Raw genomic sequence first — 20,352 nt, 5'->3', positions numbered from 1 at the left:
CCCTCGCCTCGGGGCACAGGGACCTGCCCGAGGCCTGGTTTGCTGGAGCCAGGGAAGCACTTCTTCCCCCTCCCCTGCCTGTTGCTTGCATGGGCCTCAGCGGTGCTCAGAGGCTGTTTGTGCCACGCACGGGTTCGGGCTTTGCAGGAATTAGGTCACAACCACCCCTCGGCCTCGATCCCCGTCCCGGCTGCACCGTGCTCGGCAAGATGGGGAACCCGAAGTGCCCGTCTGCAGGGACCCCTGCATTAAAAGACAAGACTTGTGCCTAGCTAAGACAACAGGTTGAAGTGCAAGAGGCTTTGCGGTGCACAGCATCTCGAGGCCGACCTGCCGAGGCATTTCAGCAGCCTCAGTCCAAACGATCCAGACCGGAGCAGAAAGGCCTCGCTCTGCTCATGGGAACGACGTACACGGCCAGGCACCCACAGCTGCGTGCCCCGGGGCGAGGCTTTGCCCCACGGAAGCTGGAGCTCAGGTGCCTGATGCCCCTCGGCACACCCCGTAACACGCTCGGGGAAGACTGCGCTGTACCGCGAGAGATGCAAGCCTCAGCATCTCCCCAACGGGCTCCGGACCACAGACCCCGCCGGCATGAGGAGCTGCTCCTGCCCTGACCCCACGCCTGCCACAGGGCACAGAGCAGGCAGAGTCACTAAGGTAGAAATGATATTTTATTCTTCTTTCCCCTTGGGTTCTGGGTCACAGCACAAAATACAACAGTCCTGTATCACAGCAGCACGGTTGGCCTATTTTAGAATGAACACACACAGCTGGGCTAGTTGAGTTGGAGTTCACAACACTCAGATTTCGCCATTTTCTACACGGACGACTTGAAATCTCGTTATACCGACTGCACACTACAGACACCGAAGTCACTCCGAACACAGGACGCGTGACGGACACACAGCTAACACACGGGGCTGGGCTGGGCTGGGGTGGGCGGGCACGCGCTGGTTTGCCTGCTCGAATCTGTGGTGCATAACTGAGAGGGGAAGGACCAGAGCATGGCCTGGACAGCTCGCACGGGGCACGGGGTACACAGCACACGCGCTCGGCCTCGCGCCTGTGGACAGCATGTATAGCATGTGCTTCCCACCTCCACGGCCGCGGGGGGACGGGCACTGGGGATGGGGCCAGGGGTTCGGACCTTCGCCTGTGCAGGAGGCTGGGGCAGCGCAGCGGGGCGAGGCGAAGGGGAGCCGCTCTCTCGGCCTGCCCAGAACGGACCCCAGCCTGCCTGGAGGGTCTGACGCTAGCTTTCCTTTCCTCTTCTCACCCCGTTCCTCCCCTCCCGTGGGCTCGTGCATCTCCGGGACCCTCGCAGCATGGCGCTGGGCTGGGCTGCGCTTCTGCACAGCTGCGTATGGCCGAAGCCGCAGGCCAGTGCACAGCATCCCCTCCCCTGCTGAAGCCCTTTGGGGCTGGGAGCCCTGCCCACCGGTGCAGGGGCAGACCCCAGCTGGCAGGAGCCCTCCCCGAGCCCTGGAGCTTCGCCAGCCCGGGCAGAGGGGCAGCACGGGGGCTGCACCAGCAGCGAGGGCCCAGCACCCTGGGCTGCGGCAGTAAATCCCACTGGCATCAGCCGGGCATGGCACTCCCTGGAGCCCTGTCCTGGCTTAGCAAGGAGAGAGACAGCTCTGCAACAGCTGCCTTTAGCCCTTAGAGATGGTTCAACCTCCCCCAGCAGTGCCTGCGGGGCCCCGGGCGGGAGCTGCCATGCCAGGGAGCAGGGCTGGTCTTGGCTCTGGGGCAAGTGGGGCAGGAGGACCAGGCACGGGCTGCCTCCAGAGCGCTCTCCCCGGCTGCAGGTGCAGGCCGCGCCATGCAGGCAGCTGGCTCGTGCGCTCCCCCCATCAGCGCCTGCGTGGATGCCTCGTAGCTAATGCCCTCAGCATGCACGCTGCACACCCGCGCATTGACAGCCATGGCACCAGCACGGGCACCACGAGGAGGGCAGGGGCATCGGCGTGGTACCACACGTGGCCAGGAAGGCCCAGGGTTGCAGCTGCCTCTGAGTGTGGGAGCAGCACCCAGCCCTGAGACTGCCCGGAGCCTGGGCGTCTCGGCTGGCTGCAGGCTTTGCAGGATGGAAAACCGAGACTTGGATGTGAGTTCGGGTTGAGCACTGCCCCCTCCCTGCGCGGGCTGGGGGCTAGGCCTGTCTGAGCCCGGCCGATTCCCCTTCCCCACCGAGACTTGAGCGTGGCCAGGCTGGAGCGGCCCAGTGCCAGGGCCCGTGCTCTTCCCAACCGGTGGGTCTGTCACCTCCAAGAGGCAGTGCTCGGGGACAGGACGGGTCCACGAGGGCACAGGGAGGGAGGGAGCTGGCCCCTGACCAGGGACTGCATGCATGTGGGTCTGGGCGAGGGGGGGAGCGCTCCCCCAGGGCCCTGCACACACCCAGCTCCTGCTTTGCGAGGAGGGCTCCATAACCGTGAGGATGGTACCGTCGTCGATTATGCAGCACCGTCCACGCTCATGGCGTGTCCCAAACCTGGCCCAGTAGAGGTCTCTGCCCCCAGGACCCTGCCCTGCCAACGAGCCAGGTTACTGGGAGCCCCAGGATGCAGCCCAGCGTCCCAGTGCCGAGAGACACCCCTGAAAAGCCTCTGCCCCCCGCACAGGAAGGCAAAGGCCGGCTCCCCTTGCACGGGCGCTCTCGGGAGGGGGTAGGAAGCACATCCTGTCACTCTCACGTGGCTGTGTACCACGGGAACCGCACTGGGAACGGGGAAAGAACTCACTAACACAACAGCAGCAATGACTAGTCCTAGAGGCGATGGCCATTACACACGAACATCACAGGCTACGGTGGGCGGGCTGGCAGGCGGGCGGGCAGGCGGGACGGCGGGGGGAGTCCCGCTGGGTTGGCAGCTAGAGAACCAGTGTTAAGTACAGAGAGCAACACAGACACAGCTTCTTGGCATCTCCTGGGAAGGACCTGGTGCCGTCAGTTCTGTTTGCTGGCAGGTCACTCGCGTTGGGTCTGAGCGTCTGTCCTCAGGTCTCTGGGTCTGCGGGGAGGGGGACACCGAGTCAGCCTGGCCGCCCGCCCCCAGCAGCGCAGAAGGACAGCTCATCCTCTCGCTCTGCCCCCGGGTGCAATGGACCTGCCCTCTACGCAGCGGGAGCCTGCGCCTTCCCCATCTCACCCGCGGGTCTGTCTGGCAGAGATGAACTAGCTGCACGGGCTCGTTTCACTCAAACGGACACTTCCGAGGCCTAAATTTAGACTCTGTGCTTCTAAAACCCCACGTTTCGGCTCCAACGTGTCGAGCCTGAGCTCGCTCAGCCAGGGAGGACTGCACCCTCGCGATTTCCCCGTCCTCAATCTCCGACTCACACAGGTGGGAAAGTCAGCGCCTGGCCACACGCAGAGTTGCCGTGAGCAGGGGGAGAGGCGAGAGAGGAACGGAGCTTCGCCTGTTCCCGCGGCCCCACGCCAAACCCAGCAAGCCCAGCCCAGCCCGGCCGGGGAAGGGGCAGCGGGAGACGCCTGCCCACAGTCACTGGCCCACAGGGCAAGGAAATGCCTGGGCATGGGGCGTCTTCTGCACCCTGCAGTGCCCACCGCCCCGGGCATACAGGACCCAGCCCCGGAGCTACGGCTTCACCTGAGCTCAGCCGACAAACGCAGACCCCAGCGGACGGGGCCCAGAGCCCGAAGGCTGGGGCCCGGCTCTGTTATTTCTGAGCACCCGCTTGCTTTAAGCTGCTCTTTGCACAGGGGCAGCTGCCCATGCTCCTGGCATGCCGAGGGCAGAGCTTCGGGGGACGGCGCTGGGCACTGCTGCCCGGGTCCCAGGCTGAGCCTTTGGGCCAGGCTCAGGGCCCAGTCTGCATCTCAGCCACCAGACTGGTCTTTAGTGGAGCCAGTCACAACTGGCCCTGCAGCCAGGCTCCCAGCACGCGCTCAGGCTCCTCGAGGGGAGGTGTGTGTACCGGCAGCAGGAACGGACCAGACACGCAGCCCGGCTCAGTCAAGCCAGCAGCTCCGCGGTGCAAGTCTGGTGGTCACTCCTCCAAGCAGCCCTCAGCCCTGCCCAGCACCCCCCAACAGTGCCCTGCAGGGGCCTGACCCCAGCCCCCAGCCCGGCGATGGGCACGGACGGAGGGCCCGGGCTCGCCTCACCTCATGGCTCTAGTTCAGTTCTCTGCTTTTTGCGCTCCTGTTGCTGCAAAGGGAACAGAAAAAAAGTTTGCAAAATTCAGCCACGGGGCCTCAGCCGCCTGTCCAGCTCTGTGCCCAGCCAGGGGACACCCATGCCCCCGCCAGCATCGGCAGAGGCCACGTGAAGCAAGAGTGCGAGCACGTTACCATTTGAGGCAATCAAGTTCTCTGCCTGAGCCTCCTCATCCCCCGGTGCTCTGCAAGAAGAGAAGCAGTGAGAACAGCCGGGCAGCGCCACCCCCCGCGGCAGACCCCAGCCCCTGCGGCTCGCGGGCCTTCGCTGTCACGAGCCGGGCAGGCCCAGAGGAGAGCAACCGCCTGGGGCCCGCAGGGAGGCAGAGCAGATGCAAACAGCAGCAGCAGAGATAGGGCGGAGAGAGAGCAGGAGCGGGGCCCCCCGGCCGCGGGCAGCCGTGACCTGGGGTCTCTGAGCTCTCCATCTCGGAGGCGGCCGTGGGAGAGAGGGGCTGTCCAGTCCCGCGTGGCCTGCTAAGCGCGGCAGGCTGCCCTCCCGCTCCTTCCCCGCATGCATCTCCTGCATGTGCATCCCACAGGCCCAGGCTGCGCTTGGAAAGCCATGCAAGGAAAAGCGTGCCAAAGGGGCTGGCTATGGCACTAAGCCTCGCTGGACTGGCTGCCTTCCTGATGCATGCCCCAGGGAAGGAAGGGCCTCCCAGACAGCTCTGCCCTCGGGCAGCCCCCATCCACAGAGCAGCCAATGCGTGCCTTCCCGCGCCAGGAACGGCCGGCCCTCCGCGGCCTTGGCGCTGGACCGGTGCCGAGGGGCTCCTCGGGGGAACGCCCTGCCCGTGTCTGCATGGGTCTGAAAGCCTCGAGGGCAGGCAGCATGCCCCCACCGCCTTCGAGGGCAGCCACACAGCATCCTCAGGCCGGAGCCCCGCACACTCACCTGGGCTTCTGGTTAAAACTGCATCTGCATCTCCTGCCTGGAAGAGGAAGACCACCATGATGCTCGGGGAGCAGCCTCCCCGCACAGCAGTGCGAGCACCCTCCCAACGCGCTCCTGCCAAGCCCCGTGTCCCTGCCACAAGGGTCGGCTGCTCCAGGCTCGGCAGACACGACTGCACCTCAAGGCAGATCAGTGACAGGACGAGGGGACAGAGCATACCCAGCCAAGCCTTGGGGTGAAGACCAGGATGTGGAGCTGCCCATGGGGGCAAACCCCACTAGCCCTGTGGGTCTCCGCATTACCCCTACCCCATGGTCTCCCCCTCTGCCCCAGCCACACGGCTCTCCCCACGCCCTCGCGGAGCTGTGCGCCCGGCCTCGGCGACTCACTTAGTATAAGGAGGATGCCAACCAAGAACAGGACCACCGCAAACACCAGGCCACCGATCCTCAGGTTCTGGTAATCTAGCGGGGAGAGACAAGGGGTGAAACCACGTCCAGCGGCTGCGGCACTCGGAAGGATGGACGCAGCTCTGCCTCACATAGACGCTTGTACACACTCCTCCAGCTGTGCCAGGGGATGTTCTGCACACACTCGTCCACACACACACACACACACACACACACACACACACACACTCTCACCATAGTTGAAGGGGTCTTTTTCCTTCTCCTGATCAGCAGCTGGACATGAAAAGACAAAAGCACACAAGTGTGAGTGGAGCAATCACGGCCAGGCGATGCTCACTTCGGGGGGGTACCGAGTTACACGTGTCCCTTGCACCGCGGCAGGACCTGGGCCTCGGTCAGGCTCGGGCGGTCGGGCACGGTGCTTCCACGCAGGTGTCTCAAAGCTGCACGAGCGCTTCAGGCTCTGGCTGCAGCTCCCTGCTCCCATCCAGGAAAGCCCCTAGTCAGAGCAAAAGCCCTGCTGCTTTCTGCACTGTGCAGACATGGGCTGGACACCCTGAGCACAGGGGCTGGCCAGGTCCCGATCCAAGAGGTGAAGCTCTCCAAGATCTCGGCCTTGGTCCCCGGGGCAGGGCATTCTCCCCAAGGAGCGCGGAGGGGGTGGCTGGGTACGTACCATCCGCTACGACCACAGGCACCAGCAGGGAGCACAGGAAGATCAGCACCATTTCCATGGCTGCTGGAAAAGAGGACCAAGCAGAGTGACTCTTCAGAGCAGAGGACCAAGGGCAAAGCAGCAGCGTGCAGGAATCAGCACACACCACACGTCCCCGGGACCCAGGGCAAAGGGGAGCCGGCGCCTGGGAAGACCGACGGGAGAGAGGGCCCTGATCCCCGCAGCGCATTTCAAGCAGGAGCCCAACCTGAGCCCTCCCCTCCTGCCCTGTCCCAGAGAACTACAGCTCCGAACCGCCGGAGCCAGCTGGTCCCAGCGCCGTGCACGGAGGCACCAACAGCAGCGAGGGCTCCACTTGGCCCAGCCACAGCACTCGCTGGGCGTCTGGCCTGGCCGGGGTTGGGGCATCGGCCAGGCCAGCAGCTCACTGCAGGCGGCGGGTCTGCTGGGGGCTGGCATCTCAAGGTCACGTCCTTCATTATGGGGATCTGGCTGGCTCCCGCCGTGACTCCCTCCCCGCCGCCAAGGTCACTGCTGCATGCTTTGCCCCGAGCATGCTTTAATTTGCCCCAATTAACATAGCAACTGCTGCACATTCCCATGCAGAGCAGGATCAGGCGGGCGGGAGCTGGTGCTCCCAGCCCTAAAACCCGAATGGGCCGTGAGCCGCAGCCTCTCCGGCCCCACAGAGTCCCCGCAAGGTCATGGCTCTGCCGGCAGCCCAAGGCCCCCGCCAGCTCCCTGCCGCCCAGGCTGGGGATGATTAATGACACGCGGCCCCACCTCCCAGGCCTGCTATAAGCACCGAGCCATCAAGGCGGCCTAGCAGCAAGGGAATGCCCAAGGTCACGGGTGGACCGGGCACCCGGCCCCCACTCCCACGCCCTGACTGCAGGCAGATGCCCCCGATGCCCTTCACCAGCGCCAGAGCATGGCAGCTCTTCCCTCGCCAGGACTGAGGCAACGAGCAGGGGACCAATGCATGGCGCAGCCAGGAGCCAGGCCTGAGCCCGGGCGGCGCTGGCACTGGTGTTGGCACTCCAGGGCTGGAGGTCCGGATGTGGCGACGTCCACCCGGGTGGCCACCAGCAGCATCCCTCGCTCAGCCCCTGTGACATGTTTCACCTGTGGGAGTGACCCGCAGGGGCACAACAGCTCCTAGGTCAGGGTTTGACCCCCACACCGGTAAGAAGTAAGGCCAGAGCAGCCGGACAGGGATCCTGGCTGGGCTCCCTCCGGCTGGGCCGCTGCTCTGCATTCCCGGGGCTGGCTGGAGGCGACCGTCGTGCCGCTGGAGCCTCCGACCCAGGGCAGAGCCGGGCCGGCCACTTCTCCTTCAGCACGTCCTTGGCGCCCTTCCCGGAGACCAAGGGCAGGAATTGTCTCAGCTTTCAGCTTCCGCAGGAACTGACACAACTAGAGGCTTCTGGTGGAAAACGCCCATGTTGCCAAAACAGCCACTTCCCATCAGCAAGCTCCAGCCGTGAATGCAGAGCGGGGAGGTCTCCCTGAGACCTCCCTGAGGTCTCCCTAGGCCAGGCCTAGTGCTCTGGGGTTTGGCTTGCAATTCGGCTGCTGCTCATCTCGGCCTGTCGCAGCGAGCCGGCCCAGACGCGCTGGCGCTGGCCACGAGCTCCAGCAGCGCACGGCTCGGCGCCCCTGGAAGCGGGCGCTGTCTGCAGCGTAGCCCGGAGCAGCCCCCAGTCCACTCCCAGGCATGATGGAGGGAGCGGTAATAGTTTCTCTTGTCTGCCAGACAGGCGCCCGGCTGCCGCCCCGCGGGAGAAGCTGTCATCTGCCAGTTCAAAGGCCTCTGCTGGGTTGCCTCGTTCCAGGCTGCAGGTGCCTTCCAGGCAGGCGACGCACGCTCGCTGCAGGCGGCCGGCAACCAGGCAGCGCCCGAGCCGTGCCGCGCCGTGCGGGGGGACACGAGGTGTCAGCTGCGGAGATCCTGAAGCGCACAACTGCCGCAAAGACGGGGTGGAGAGGACACCACCAGGCCTGCCAGGGCCCCCCCAAGAAGGCACCAAGAGCCCCCCGCACAGCTCGCACCTGCCCCGTTGCAGGGTCACCGGAGCACGGGGCAGGGTGGGGGGCAGACGGGCCTTCTTGGCCGGGGCGCTGAGCAGGAGCACCCAGCCAAAGCCACATCCCGCAGGCTGCCGAGCCAGCCCCCGCCAGTCCCCGCTGCCCCACGGACCAGCCTCACGCTGCCCTGCAGCCCCGACACGCCAGTTACCAATTAACTCCCACCCAGGGAAGGGCAGGAGCCTGTGCCCGCTGCTTCCCGGGGGCAAAGGCAGGAGGGAGGGAGGGAGACACTCCCCCTTCCACCTGGGGAGGAGACACCTGGGAGGTGGCTGCTGCCGGGGGGCCCCGGGTGATGGAGCCGCGAGCGCACCCGGGCACGGACTGGAGCGAAGCAGAGGTAGGTTTGCCACTGCAGGCAGCCCTCCCCTCTCCTCCCCGGCGTGCACCTGCCTGCCCACCCATTTGCCCGCTCTGCCTCTGCCAGTCAGTTAAGTGCCCCAACAAGACAGATTGCTGCTGCCCTGCCCGTCGGGCAGCAGCCGGGCTCGCCGGGACCACGCGCCGCACTCAGGACAGCTCGACGCAGCAGCTGTGCGCCTGCAGCAGGCTGGACCCTGCCGCCAGCCAGCCAGCACTCGGCAGGCAGACCCCAGGCCTTTTGGAGGGGGCTCATCCCTGCATCCTCCTCCTGCCCTTTCCCTCTGGATGGCACCAGCTCCTTGCCCACAGCCACAGCCCGTGTATGGGCCCTGCTTAGCGAAGGATGCGTGAGGACCTTGGACAGGCAGGTGCCGCCACGTGCCAGGAATGAGCCTGAAGCCTTTCGCCTCGGGCAGACTGCGGTGACTGGCCCGCGTTACTTTACGCTGGCTGCCAATGGCCCGCGCTTGGGGGTTTCAGCCCAGTCCGCTGCGGGACGGTGCCCACGCCCCACGGAGCGCTGCTGGAGCCTTCCCGGCTCCTGGCGAGAGGTCAAGGCACAGTGGGCCCCAGGGATGTGCCTCCGTCTTCGTCTCCGAGGCCCCTCTCGGCACTGTGCTCTCCCAGTGTGGCATGGTGTACCGGCTGGGACAAGTACAGGCTAGGCCCTGCCTTTCATTCTCACGTTTTCAGTGTTCCTGGTCTTTGAACCACGCTTGACCTCATGACCTGGCACGGTACAGCACGGCACACCATGCTGCAGGCAGCCTTGCAGCATGGGTGCACGAGAGCATGGCCACCGCGCAGCACCTGGGCACATGCATGCGCCAGCTCCACCTTGGAGCATGGGGCTCTGCAGCAGCGACGGACTGCGACTCCTCCGGGTTAATCCCCAGGGCCTGCAAGGCGCGGGGGCATGGAAAAGAACCCACCCGCACGCCATGCCTCCGGACACCAGCTGGTGGGTTCGGGGTCCAGACCCCGCTTCCATACAGGACCACAGACAATGAGGCTGGAGCCCTGTGTCCCACCAAGTCCCAGGCATCGTTTTGCAAAGCTGCACAAGTTGAAGCCAGGATGGCTGATCCCGACGCTCCTCTGCCTGACCGAGTCCTGCCCCGCAAGGGCAGCAGCTAGCTGGCTGCAGCCCCGCCAGCTAAGCCGGGAGGAGAGGGAAGGGCTTGTTCAGCATGGAGCAGTTAATCCACAGCGTGCGAGTCCCAGCTCAGCTCCAGGCACGGCTCCTCCCCACCTGAGACCCCCCTGCAGCCTTCCAGCCCAGGGGTCACAGGGCTCTGAGGCCAGCAGGGACAGGGGTCCGGCTTGCTGGACTCTGCTCTGCCCAGAGGACACGTCACACCAGCGCACGTACATGTCCACGGGCGCAGCTGTCGCGGGCTGTGGCTGGGTGTCGCTCCCCGCGGCACCTCGGCTCGTCTCATCCCGCGGCGGCTGTGCGACAGTCTCACGGCCCGGCCCAGCAAGGCCTCCCCTTCCCGCACGCTCGGCCGAGCTGACTGAATGGCCAAACATGGAGCGGCCGTGCTGGGTTTCGTGCCGGCGGGAGGCGGGAGGGAGCTGCTGCTGCTCCCATAATGGGAAAGGACAAGGAGGGTTGGGGGAGGCTCTGCATGGCGCTGATAGCACCGAGTGCGTAGCAGCTGCTGCGCTGGATTAAGGCAGATAAGCGAGGGGCCATTACCGACCAGGAAAGCAGCTCCCGGGGGGACAGATGCAAGGGAGACTGGCACGGAGCTGCTCGGCCCCTCCAGACCATCACACCCATGCAGGAAGCTGCGGATCCATCTCGGCCCTGGGCCTTGGCAACCTCCCTGCAAAAGCCAGGGCCCGAGAGCTCAAGCCTGCTCCCATGATGGATGCTCGGGGTGTCTGGGCCCAGCCCTAAGGCCGTCCCCAGCGTCTGCCTAGCAGGAGCCTCCCAGGTCTTTGGGGCTTGCGGCCGGCAGGCTGCAGTGGTCTGCACCTTCACCACCCCACGCTGGAGGGAACCGGCTGCACCCGGGCTGGGGGAACGGCAGGCAGGTGAACCACGAGAGGTGCCCGGCACAGGACAGGCAGCAAAGAAAACGTGGCCAGAGCCACCCAATGAGCCTCGCTGCGGTTCACAGGGGCACCCCGAGGGCAGTCTGCCTCGGTCTGGCCAGGGACCCCAAGAACTGACGTAGGAAACCGAGAAGGGAAAATGAGGCTGAAACGAAGGCAAGGCCACAAGTGCCGTGTACGTGGTTCCAGGGACCCGCGGGCACCGTCCCCGCACCGCAGGCTCTCCAGCAAGGGGACAGGCGGCTTCACCGGGTCTGCACAGAAATGCTTCCCAGCCCTGTGTGCAGAGCACGGGCTCTGTCCTCGGCCCAGCACATGCTGTGTATGCGCCAGCAGAACCACATCCATGCTTCATGGTAACCCCCGTGTTCCCCGCTCACTTGACCCAAGCCAGGTTAGGTTTAGTTTGCTCCCTTGCAGCCACTGCTGCCACCACAGCTCCGGCTCGCCTGGCTGCGCCTCTACCGACACGGCAGGATGCGATCTCTCATGCAGCAGGCTCTAGCTAGTGAGCATCTTGGTGCAGTGAGTCACATCATTTCACGTAACGGCTGGGTTTTAGGGAGATGCACAAAGCAAAACCAACCGATAACACAACTGCCCGGGGGCTCATTTTCTCCTAATGGCCCGAGTGAAAAGTCAACAAGACGCATGAAAAATATCAAATACTATTTTGACAGTAACTCACAAAATGTCACTTCAGATGCACAGTGTGCACTGGGCAAAGCCCAGAACAAAGCAGGTATTTATATCTGCCTGGCTCAAACCTGAAGCTGAATGAAGGGTGCTAATTGAATCCTGCCTTCTGTTAATAATGCCGTTATTGGCTGAAGAAATAATTCATCAGATCGTTTGTTGCATTATTTGACTTCTCCTGTAACTAGTTGAATAATGCCCATTGAATAATATATTTGATGAATGATACATTATTCATTGTATATTTTATCCCTCAAATATGTTTGCTCTGGAGTCGAGACACAGCACAACACCAGACACGGGTGGGAAACGAGTTGGCAGGCCCGGTTCTCCTCTCCCCGCAGCAGAGCGATACCAGCCTGGCCTGATTCTCAGTTACCTCCCAGGTGTGAACAGAAGCGAGGTATTCCCCGACGCCGCGCGGCCGGAGCAACAGCAGCCTCCTCTTACAAGCAGAATCTCTCTTAACGTCACCGTCCACTAAACCTGGGCGAGGTTCGGTCGCGCAGCTCTCCAGCCAGATCCTGCCCGTCTGAGCTGCCGGGCAGGTTGCTCACACTTTGCTGGAGCAGCTGCGTCACGAAGGCAAGCCAGACTGTCCCCTGGTTTCTCTGTATTTCAAGTCACAATATTTAGTTTGCTGTTCATGGAGAAAAACTGCTGGGTCACAGCCCTGTTTTTATCTCCGCTTGCTGCAGGTGCGCTATAAAGGCGACACAGCACAACAAGTGGAGCCTGTCTATAAATGCTCAGATGCTCTCATCTCATTAAGGACCTCAAACCTGCTCAAAGATGGTATTTTTCCATGCCATGATTTTGCTACCTCAGCGCCTCCTAAGTGACCATCTTCTACCGCAATCTATTCCAATCCTGCTTTTCTTCCCGTTTCTTCTCAAGAGGAAAAGTAGGTGGAAAAACCTTTTCAAACTTGATCTGATAAAGGCCGAGGCTTATAAAGAGCGCCTCCTTCAAAGCGCTTTGCAAACACCAGTTAAATTGCATGCAGTTTGCAGATGCAGGCGCGTCCTGTGCACTCTCGCTCTGACACAGTGTAGTTACACATGTTCACACGCACCGCTTATTCCCCGAGTGCAAATCCAGGACACGCTTCGTGCCTCCCCCTTGCACGAGAGCAGAGACAGCGACCCCGCAGGGAGAGGCCGCCGGTCCCACAGCCCGAGGCAGCTGCACAGAGAATCGGCAGAAGGTGCACACCCACGGGAGCTCGCCCTGCACGGGTATTTGTCCCGCTAGCCTGCTGGGACCTGCCAGGAAACCTCATGTCGGACACACCTGCCAATCAAAGCTTGCATTTCCTCTGCTGGCTCCTCGTCCTCATCCTCCTTCCCTGCCAGGAATCTGAGACTCTCTCAGCTTGGCCCATAAATAAGCCAGTGGCTCTCTGGGAATGTAAACAGCCAGGATGGGATCCGGTCTGAGTGCAGCTTCTGGAGCCTCTAGATAGGGCCCTGGGAGCAAAGCACCAGGGACAACTGAGCAGCTAGCAAGGAGAGTCATGGCCCCATGCCCTGCTGCCCCCGAAACGGGGCCTGCCCTGTACCGCCTGGCCTGGCACCTCCCATCACCATGGGTGAGGTTTTCCTGAGGTGCAGATGAGCTCGGGGCCAGGCCGTGCTGGACGCCTCTCCTGGAGCAGCCGCAGCCCCAGAAGCACAGAGGTGAGCCAGGCGCCCCTGGGCTGCCAGGGGCTGGACTCAGTGCCTGGAGAGCTGGGGCAGCCTCCATCACGCGGTCCCAGCTGCAGCAGCTCACAGTCAGGGGGATGCAGAGGGGTCGAGTGGGCAGAGGAGGGGCAGGGGTCTCAACCTGTATGCAATGAGCCTGACCCCCCTGCCCTGCCGTGTCTGCTGAGAGAAACTGGACGGACCAGGGCTGGGCACAGCAGCCAGGGCACAGACATGTGGGTGGCACCGCCAGGGCAACCTGGGAAGCCCCCTGTGCTGCCTCGTGCCCGTGACACTGAGATCCAGGGTGGCACAGGCTGGGAGCAGCGCGGGCGCAGCCTCCCTCCGGCCCGACTGCGAGGCTGCTCTGGTTTCCCGGTGGAGGGCAGCGCACTACATCCTGCACAGTGCTCGCGCGGAGCAGCACCTGTCGCTCGGGGCATAAGCCAGCCGCGTGCGGGGCCCTCTGCCAGCCAGGAACAGGCACCCCGTCCCGTTCCCACAGGCACCGTCCCTCCCCACACACACACATCCGTGCACCTTGAGAGCTGCTTCCCGACGGGCATGAGAGCCCTTGGCAGGGAGCGGGAAGCTGGACAGTCACACTAGAAAGAAGGTGCATTTCTGGCAGGACAGTTCCCAGTCGGGCGGCTCCCTGTCACTGGACGTCTCCGAGCCAGGCCTGGCCACGTCTCTCAATCCAGCTGGACCCGGAGCAGGGGCCTGAAATGGGTGGCCTGGTCCATGCTGCACTGAAGCCAGACAGGGTGGGTGTGAAGTTGAGGGTCTGAACGGCTCATGGAGTTGCTGCCTGGGGATGGCACATCGGAGAGGCGACTGGAGACTTTAGTAAACAATGCTGGCTGACCGCGGCCCCGGCTCAGCGGGAGACCCTTGTCCAGCTCCCATGAACCTGCCCCCCGGTGCCCACGCAGGCGAAGCTGGCAGTGCCCCGCAGTGCACTCTGTCCATGGAGCGACTCCGGATTTGCCCCTGTGTAAGCGAGTGAGGCAGAAGGCTGTTGTCTCCTGCAGGCAAGCTGATGGCATGTTTGGGGCGGTACTGCCTAAAACTGGGTGGGCACAGACAGTGTCTTCCCTCTCTCACGCTCCACAGAAGGCGTCTCTCACAGCCACGATGCCCCGGCTCTGCAAGGCAGGTGTTTTCCAGGGGCAGCCGGTAGCCAGGTTTGGCTCGATGCACGGAGCACACAGACGTCAAGGGGATCGCTGAGATTTTGGAGAGCCAGAGATCTGTGCGGGGGACAATCTGCCAAGAGGCCCCGAATCCACAGCGCCGATGGCCCCCCTGTGCCCCTGGGGGACCTGCCTGGACAGTACCAGCTCCATGCACACGTATCCCCCCGGGAGGGCTCTTCGGGAACCTGAAGCATCACGACTCCCATCACAACCCCAGGGCGGCTGGCAGGGCTGAAGCATCAGGGCTCCCGTCAGAGTGGGCGCCTTCCCCACACAGGGGCAGCCGGGCACGGGCTCTGCAGAGCCTCCACCTCGCGGTGCACATTTAATTCACACACCTGAGACAGGGCAGACTGCCCACTGCACACTCGTCGCTTGGACAAAGCTCCCCTGGAGCCGCGCGCAGGCGCCCGCGGACTCTGAACATGCCCCTCCATATTCACAGAAGCCAACGCTCCCGCAGCCCGCGTCCCACAAATTTCATAGTTTCATAGTTTCAGGGTCGGAAGGGACCTAATAGATCTTCTAGCCCGACCCCCCGCCAGGGCGGGAGAACAACCCAAAAACACAAACAAAACCACTCACCCTAAAAACAAAAACGGGACTCAAATGAGTCCAGCCAGGTAAGTATCCAGCCTCTTCTTAAAGATCCCCAGGGTAGGGGCCAGCACCACCTCCCTTGGAAGTTGGTTCCAGCTCCTAGCCGCCCTGACTGTGAAGTAGTTTCATGCTGACATAAATAATGTCTGCATGAAATGCTGACATAAATAACTCTCAGCCAACCCCAGCAGCACCGGAAGGTCCTGTCTCCCGGTGCTGACTTCGTCGCGGCCTGGGGAGAAGCCCGAGCTCTCTTTGCAGCAGCGGGGCACTCAGGGCCGCGCTCCAGGGAGCCAGCTCGCTCTGGGAGCCCCACACGGTCCTGCTGTGCTCAGCCGCCCGGGGAAGGCTGCATTACAACAGCTCTCCCCACTGGGGTCTGAGGCTTCGTGCCAGCAGAGACTGGATTTTTAGCAAGCGGGGTTTTTTCACATGCCAACATGTCCCTGGGAACAGACTTGGTTCCCGCAATGAGCCCACTTCTCCCCCAGAGGAGCAAATGCTTTACAAAGCATCACCGGCTTGTCAAAAACCAGGGCTGGCCATGCAGAACCCATAAAAGAAAGGCAAAAACATCGCCAACGTCTCCCCCAGGCCTCTCACCCCAAGATGAAGCTGCTCAAGGCAGGGAGCTGCTGCGTGCTGGGCACCGCTTGCCTACGGTGCAGGCCTCTTTGCACTAGGGCGCTCGATAAATAAGAGTGGCATGATGAGCAGCCGTGTTCGCGTGGCCGGAACGGCACCATCCATCACAGCGCCTTCCAGCTCGCACGGCAGCTTAACAAACAGCTTTTGTCAATGGGCTTTTTCGCCTGCAGGAACATTACATCTGCAAACACCAATATCAGATGGGGGCACGCACATGCGGACACACATCGCCACCAGCCAAGAGGACAGCGGGCGCTTGTGTCTGGCTTGCATCAAACGTGGCTTTTTCCTATGAAAGCCGAGGTAGAGACACAGGCAGGAAAACTGGGTCGAGCGACATCACGTGCCGCGTTCTCCCATCCCTCGGGCCCAGCCAGAATTGATGGTAGGGGACTATAAGGTTATGTTTCTCACTGCTGTCATTGTGGCACCAACCAGGCGAGTAAGGTTTTGTGCCTGGACTGGGAAAGGTCCGCGATACTTCTGCAGGTCCAGGCCAAGCCCCAGTGCTGGAAGGGTGCCTCGGCCCCGTGACTCCGCCGGCTCAGGGATGCGAAATTCCTCGGATTCTTCCCCTCCCTCGCCCGCTCCTTGTGATAACAAGGCTGGAGGATTGGAGGATCCAAGGCAGCCAAGGGGAAAGTGTCTGGGTGGAGGCAGCCTGGCCCACACGCTGCGTAGCTCCAGCAAACGCAGAAGGAAAAACTTTCCATGGGCTCGGGTGTGGTTTGATGCTTTGAAAGGAAGCTGGGAGGGCACGTGGGAGCACCACGGGAAAACAGCCCTCCAGAAGCAGGCCTGGCACCCGCCGGAAAGGCCCCAGGCAGCGCCTCGGGCCCTTGGGTCACCCCCTGCATTCGCCAGGTTTGCAGGCAGCGTTTGCAGCGCCTCAGCCTCCCCTCACCACCCCTCGGCTCAGGCTGGCTCTGGAATCCCCTGGCTCGTCTTTCCACCTCCTCCCCAAGCTCAGCCCCGTAGCGGCCCCACCTCAGGCTGCAGGAACCAAGCACTGTGCCTCTTCCGCAGGAAGCAGCGAGCTGGGCTTTTCTTTCAGTCACGGCAGCAGCAGCCCTGCACCTTTCTAAGGCATCTTCCACGAGAGGCTCTCGAGAGCCGTCGGATAAGAAGGCCTGATCCCATTCTAGAGAGGGGGAAACTGAGGCACAGGCAGACAACGCGGCTTGCCTAAAAGTCCACATGCAGGAGCAGTGCAGAATCAGGCCTAAACCCAGGAACGCCTGGCCGTGCACTAGCTCTGAGGCAGCTGTCCTGCTTCCCATCATCCGCTCTGGTTTGAAAAAATCTGACCTTTGCTTCCCAGGCGTGACAAGGCTTACCGGGCTGCAGCAGAGCCTGTGGCCCCCCCACACGTACCAGCTCCACGGACCGTGTCACCCAAGCCAAGGCAGCTCTGAAACCACCCAGAGACACGGACTGCATAGACGGTCCCTGGTCCCTCCACCCGTGCATTCCCGTGGCAGCCCGGGGGCTGTGGGGAGGGGAGCCCTGGCTGCCGGCTGTCCGTCTCCGAGCTGGGGCTGGGCAGTGAGGAGGCTGATGTATGAGAGGGAGGAGGAGAGGGGCATCTCCTGCATGTCTGGTCTGGCAGGGGATCGGTGCAAGGCCAGGCTCTCTCCCTCTGCCTCCCTATCTCAGCACCGGCATCCTGCACCAGGCCCCGGGGTAGCCAGCAGTCAGACCACACACTTACATGGGAAGGGGACTGGCACACACGTGTGCACACGCACCCACCACCCAGTTTGTGTGCTGTGGGGCAGGAGCCACAGCACAAAGCACAAGGCCCGCTCCTTCCAGACCCTCACCCCTGCTCAGAGGCCCTGGCCAACCTCTGCCCCATTGCCCCTTCCCTCCTCCATCATCCACCGAGAGAATTTTCCACTTCAACAGGCCAGCGAGGAGGAAATGCCAACCTCTCTGCAGCCCGATTTGTCCCTCCTGGCCTGCAAACTGCTCAGGACAAGGAAGGCTCTCCTTCATGGCACTGCCCCGTCAAGGCCCTGCCACCAGGGCTGGGGCCAGGCAGCCTCTTCCTCCTGTCAGGAGCCCTCCAGGCATCTCCCAAATATCAGACCGAGTTCAAATCTCTGAGTCCCCTGCACAGCCCCAGAGACCCCAGCAGCGCTGCACAGCTGCCAGAGGCTGAGAGCAGGCACGTGTGAATGGACTGTTCCAGCTATGCAGATCCATGTTCCTCTGCCATTTCCTTTCTTTGTCAGCTTGGCTGCTAATGCGCCTGCTGTTATTATGTCTCTTCCTCCTAAACAAGGGAGCAATTTTCAACCCACGCCACTGGAACATGCAAGACACCACTCATCGCTTTCCAGGGCCGCGCTGATTCAGACGCCAGCAGGAGGGAGACGCAGGACAGCGTCTGCAAAGACCTGGTTGTCATTTGCAGGCTTGGATTTTCTGGCAGAGGAGGATGCTCGGAGGAAACCGAGGGTCCTCCGGGAGATGCAGGGACCCAGCCTCTCCCCTGGCATCTACTGCAAGGCCCAGACCCGGGTGCCAAAGGTGACACGGTGCACAGGACCAGGCTTGATGCAATCAGGACAAGGAGGTCCCAAGAGCCCTAGACTAACCTGCATGACGTGACACTGGGGGTCTGTGCCCTGATGCCCCACCGCAGTCCACGGCACCCAGCGCACCCCTGCGACCGGCGCCTGGCAAAGCAGACACAACAGCTAGGCTAGGCCTTCAGGCGAGGACCATCTCCGATGCAATCACTGCTGCACTAATGTAATGGCAGGCAGGGCAGATGTGCCCCAGAACTAGAGCGGGGCGGCTCCGTGGGGGCTGGAGGTGCAGGGCCGGGGGCTGCTCCGTGCTCTGTCTGCCTCAGCAGAGGCCCCTGCCCAGCCCCCTCCCGTGCGCGCCCTCGCTCAGCGCAGCAGCCACACCCTGCGCATCTGTTGATCCATCTGTTGCTCGCTGTCTGGCTCCAGGCCCACAAGCTCTCTGCACAGGAGCTCCTGGCTGCACGGCGTTTGTGCAGGGCCTGTGGCACCGAAAGCAGCACGTCCTGGTCTGCAGGACTCCAGGGTCCCGGGAACCGCAGGGGTAAAAGGCGACTTAATCCCGCGTGCAGCACGGAGGTGCTGGCCCACTTCCTGAATCAGCAGGGACCCCCTCCCCGGACTAACCTACTCCGTGTTAACGAAGCAACAGCTTCTCGCCCAGGGCACCAGACAAAGGCAGCAGGGCTCTGCATCACGTCCCCGGGACAGCACGCGCTGTAGGAGGAGGGGTGCGCATCAAGCCGGACCCCCGGGCTGGCTCGGCCCCGTTTTCCCTCCAGCTCTGGGCAGGGGAGCGCGTCGCACTCGCTGGGGGAGGAGGGAGCAGCCGAGCGCGAGCCGGGCCGCACAGGGGCCCGCGGGCAATCCATAAACGGGGTCAGGAGCGCCACGGGGCCAAACCGCGCGGGACGAGGCTGAGGTTTCCAGGCCGATGTCCCCATTACAGAAGATGAAGCAACCGACACCTTCACGCCTCTCTGCAGTGTTTAATCAGGTGAGCGCCAAGAAATCACACGTAATTAAAAGCCAGGCCCCTAGCAACAAGATGGCAAGTGATCCCACGTTCCCAGGCTCATCAGCTGATGCACAGAGGCCGTCACGGCACTGCCACGCTTCAGCATCTCCTGCCCGCCGTGTAGCTGGTGCCCGTGGTCTACACTATCTGCACCGCGCTTTAGGCTGGCAGAGGTCACAGATCCGGAGCTGGCGTCTTGCTAGCACTCGCCCCAGGCCCACGCTGCCTTCCTGCACAACACACGGGGAACAGAACTGGATCCGCTGGAGCTGCTGTTTAATAAGCCTGTACGCTTGTTTGCAAACGACGGCGAAGTGCGAGTGCAAACAGCTGGCAGGAGCAGGGGCCCCACGTCACACTGTCGAGATGAGGACTCGCAGTGCCGCCCCCAGCCAGGCACGCTCGCGGGAACGGCTTCAGCCAGGCTCCGCACGCAGCACTGAGAGCGTCTCTTCAGAGGCTGCTCTTTCACGTTGCAAAGCTTATTCATGCCCAGATGAGCCCGTCGCTCCCCCTCCCACCCAAGCATTCCTCCAGAACCGCGGCTCGACAGCCATTTTCCAGAAAGCCACAAGTACATACCCTGCGCACTCCTCCCTTTCTCGCTTCGGGCTGAATGCTTGGTAGCCCGAGAACAAGCAGCAAACCAGGAAAATACGTCCCGCATCATTTCACATCACAGTTACCTCCCCCTCGCCCCGAAGCCCCGTGCATGGGGGCCCGGTGCCTGCAGTTAGGGACAAAGGACTGTACTGGGGGCGCGGCTGTTTTTGCAGCAAGAAGTGGTGGCGAGATGTAGGACCTCTGATGCAGGCGAGCAGCTCTATGTGCCTCTGTGCCCGTGCAAGGAGCCTGTTTGTGAGGATCTGCATGCACGCACGTGTGCGAGACGCTGCCTGTAAGCCTGTGCAAGGCGAGGGGCTGTGTGCAGAGGTGTGCACTCCTCTCCAGGCGTGCAAACAGGTGACTGTACGCGCGCGCGAGACGATCCTCCACCCGGTGTGCCAGCAGGGTACCTCGCCAGCTCTCCGCGCACGTACCAGCCTGTGCACGCGCCTTTGTGAATCAGTCCGAGAGCGATGGGGAGAAGGGGACCGGGCAAGGCACCAGCATCCTTCCAGACTGGGAAGGGATGACTGGTTTCCAGGCAACCACGAGAGAGGGGAAACCATGGTGCCAGAGAGTTGGCATGGCAACAAAAGGTAAGTCACATGCCTGGACTGGAAGGACTCACCGTGACAGCAAGAAGGAGCCCGACATGTGCGCCAACAAGTAGCGGCGGCG

The 20,352-nt window shown here is 62.8% G+C and overlaps 2 protein-coding genes across 10 annotated transcripts in view; one reads left to right on the top strand and one right to left on the bottom strand.

Annotated features, from left to right (window-relative positions):
* Positions 1-661: 661 nt before the first annotated feature.
* Positions 662-20,326, bottom strand: FXYD6 (FXYD domain containing ion transport regulator 6). Of its 7 annotated transcripts, none has more exons than XM_025193815.1 (8): positions 20,303-20,326; positions 6,171-6,230; positions 5,729-5,767; positions 5,474-5,548; positions 5,085-5,121; positions 4,322-4,371; positions 4,136-4,178; positions 662-3,017 (listed from the first exon to the last, which is right to left on the bottom strand). In XM_025193815.1, the coding sequence occupies exons 2-7, from the start codon at positions 6,226-6,228 to the stop codon at positions 4,150-4,152; spliced, it is 288 nt and encodes a 95-aa protein (XP_025049600.1). In that variant the 5' UTR covers positions 6,229-6,230; positions 20,303-20,326; the 3' UTR covers positions 662-3,017; positions 4,136-4,149. The 7 variants fall into 7 exon arrangements, with proteins under 7 accessions (XP_025049600.1, XP_014382151.1, XP_025049598.1 ...); XM_014526665.2 differs by lacking the exon at positions 20,303-20,326 and adding an exon at positions 18,117-18,395 and having other exon boundaries at positions 6,171-6,233; XM_025193813.1 differs by lacking the exon at positions 20,303-20,326 and adding an exon at positions 9,994-10,215 and having other exon boundaries at positions 6,171-6,233.
* LOC102382929 overlaps positions 19,793-20,352 on the top strand; it is a 5,729-nt gene continuing 5,169 nt past the window's right edge. The window contains exons 1-2 of one of the 3 annotated variants that reach the window (XM_025193809.1): positions 19,803-19,966; positions 20,080-20,270. In XM_025193809.1, the coding sequence (XP_025049594.1) occupies positions 20,239-20,270 (32 nt within the window). In that variant the 5' untranslated portion in view covers positions 19,803-19,966; positions 20,080-20,238. Of the gene's footprint in view, positions 20,271-20,352 lie in introns of all 3 variants that reach the window. The other 2 variants (XM_025193810.1, XM_006037368.3) reach the window with 2 other exon arrangements.

This window comes from Alligator sinensis, unplaced genomic scaffold (genome assembly GCF_000455745.1).
Source record: "Alligator sinensis unplaced genomic scaffold, ASM45574v1 scaffold2249_1, whole genome shotgun sequence".
NCBI classification, from domain to species: domain Eukaryota; kingdom Metazoa; phylum Chordata; order Crocodylia; family Alligatoridae; genus Alligator; species Alligator sinensis.
Note: the sequence above shows the minus strand (reverse complement) of the source record. Positions and strands in the feature narration are given on the sequence as shown.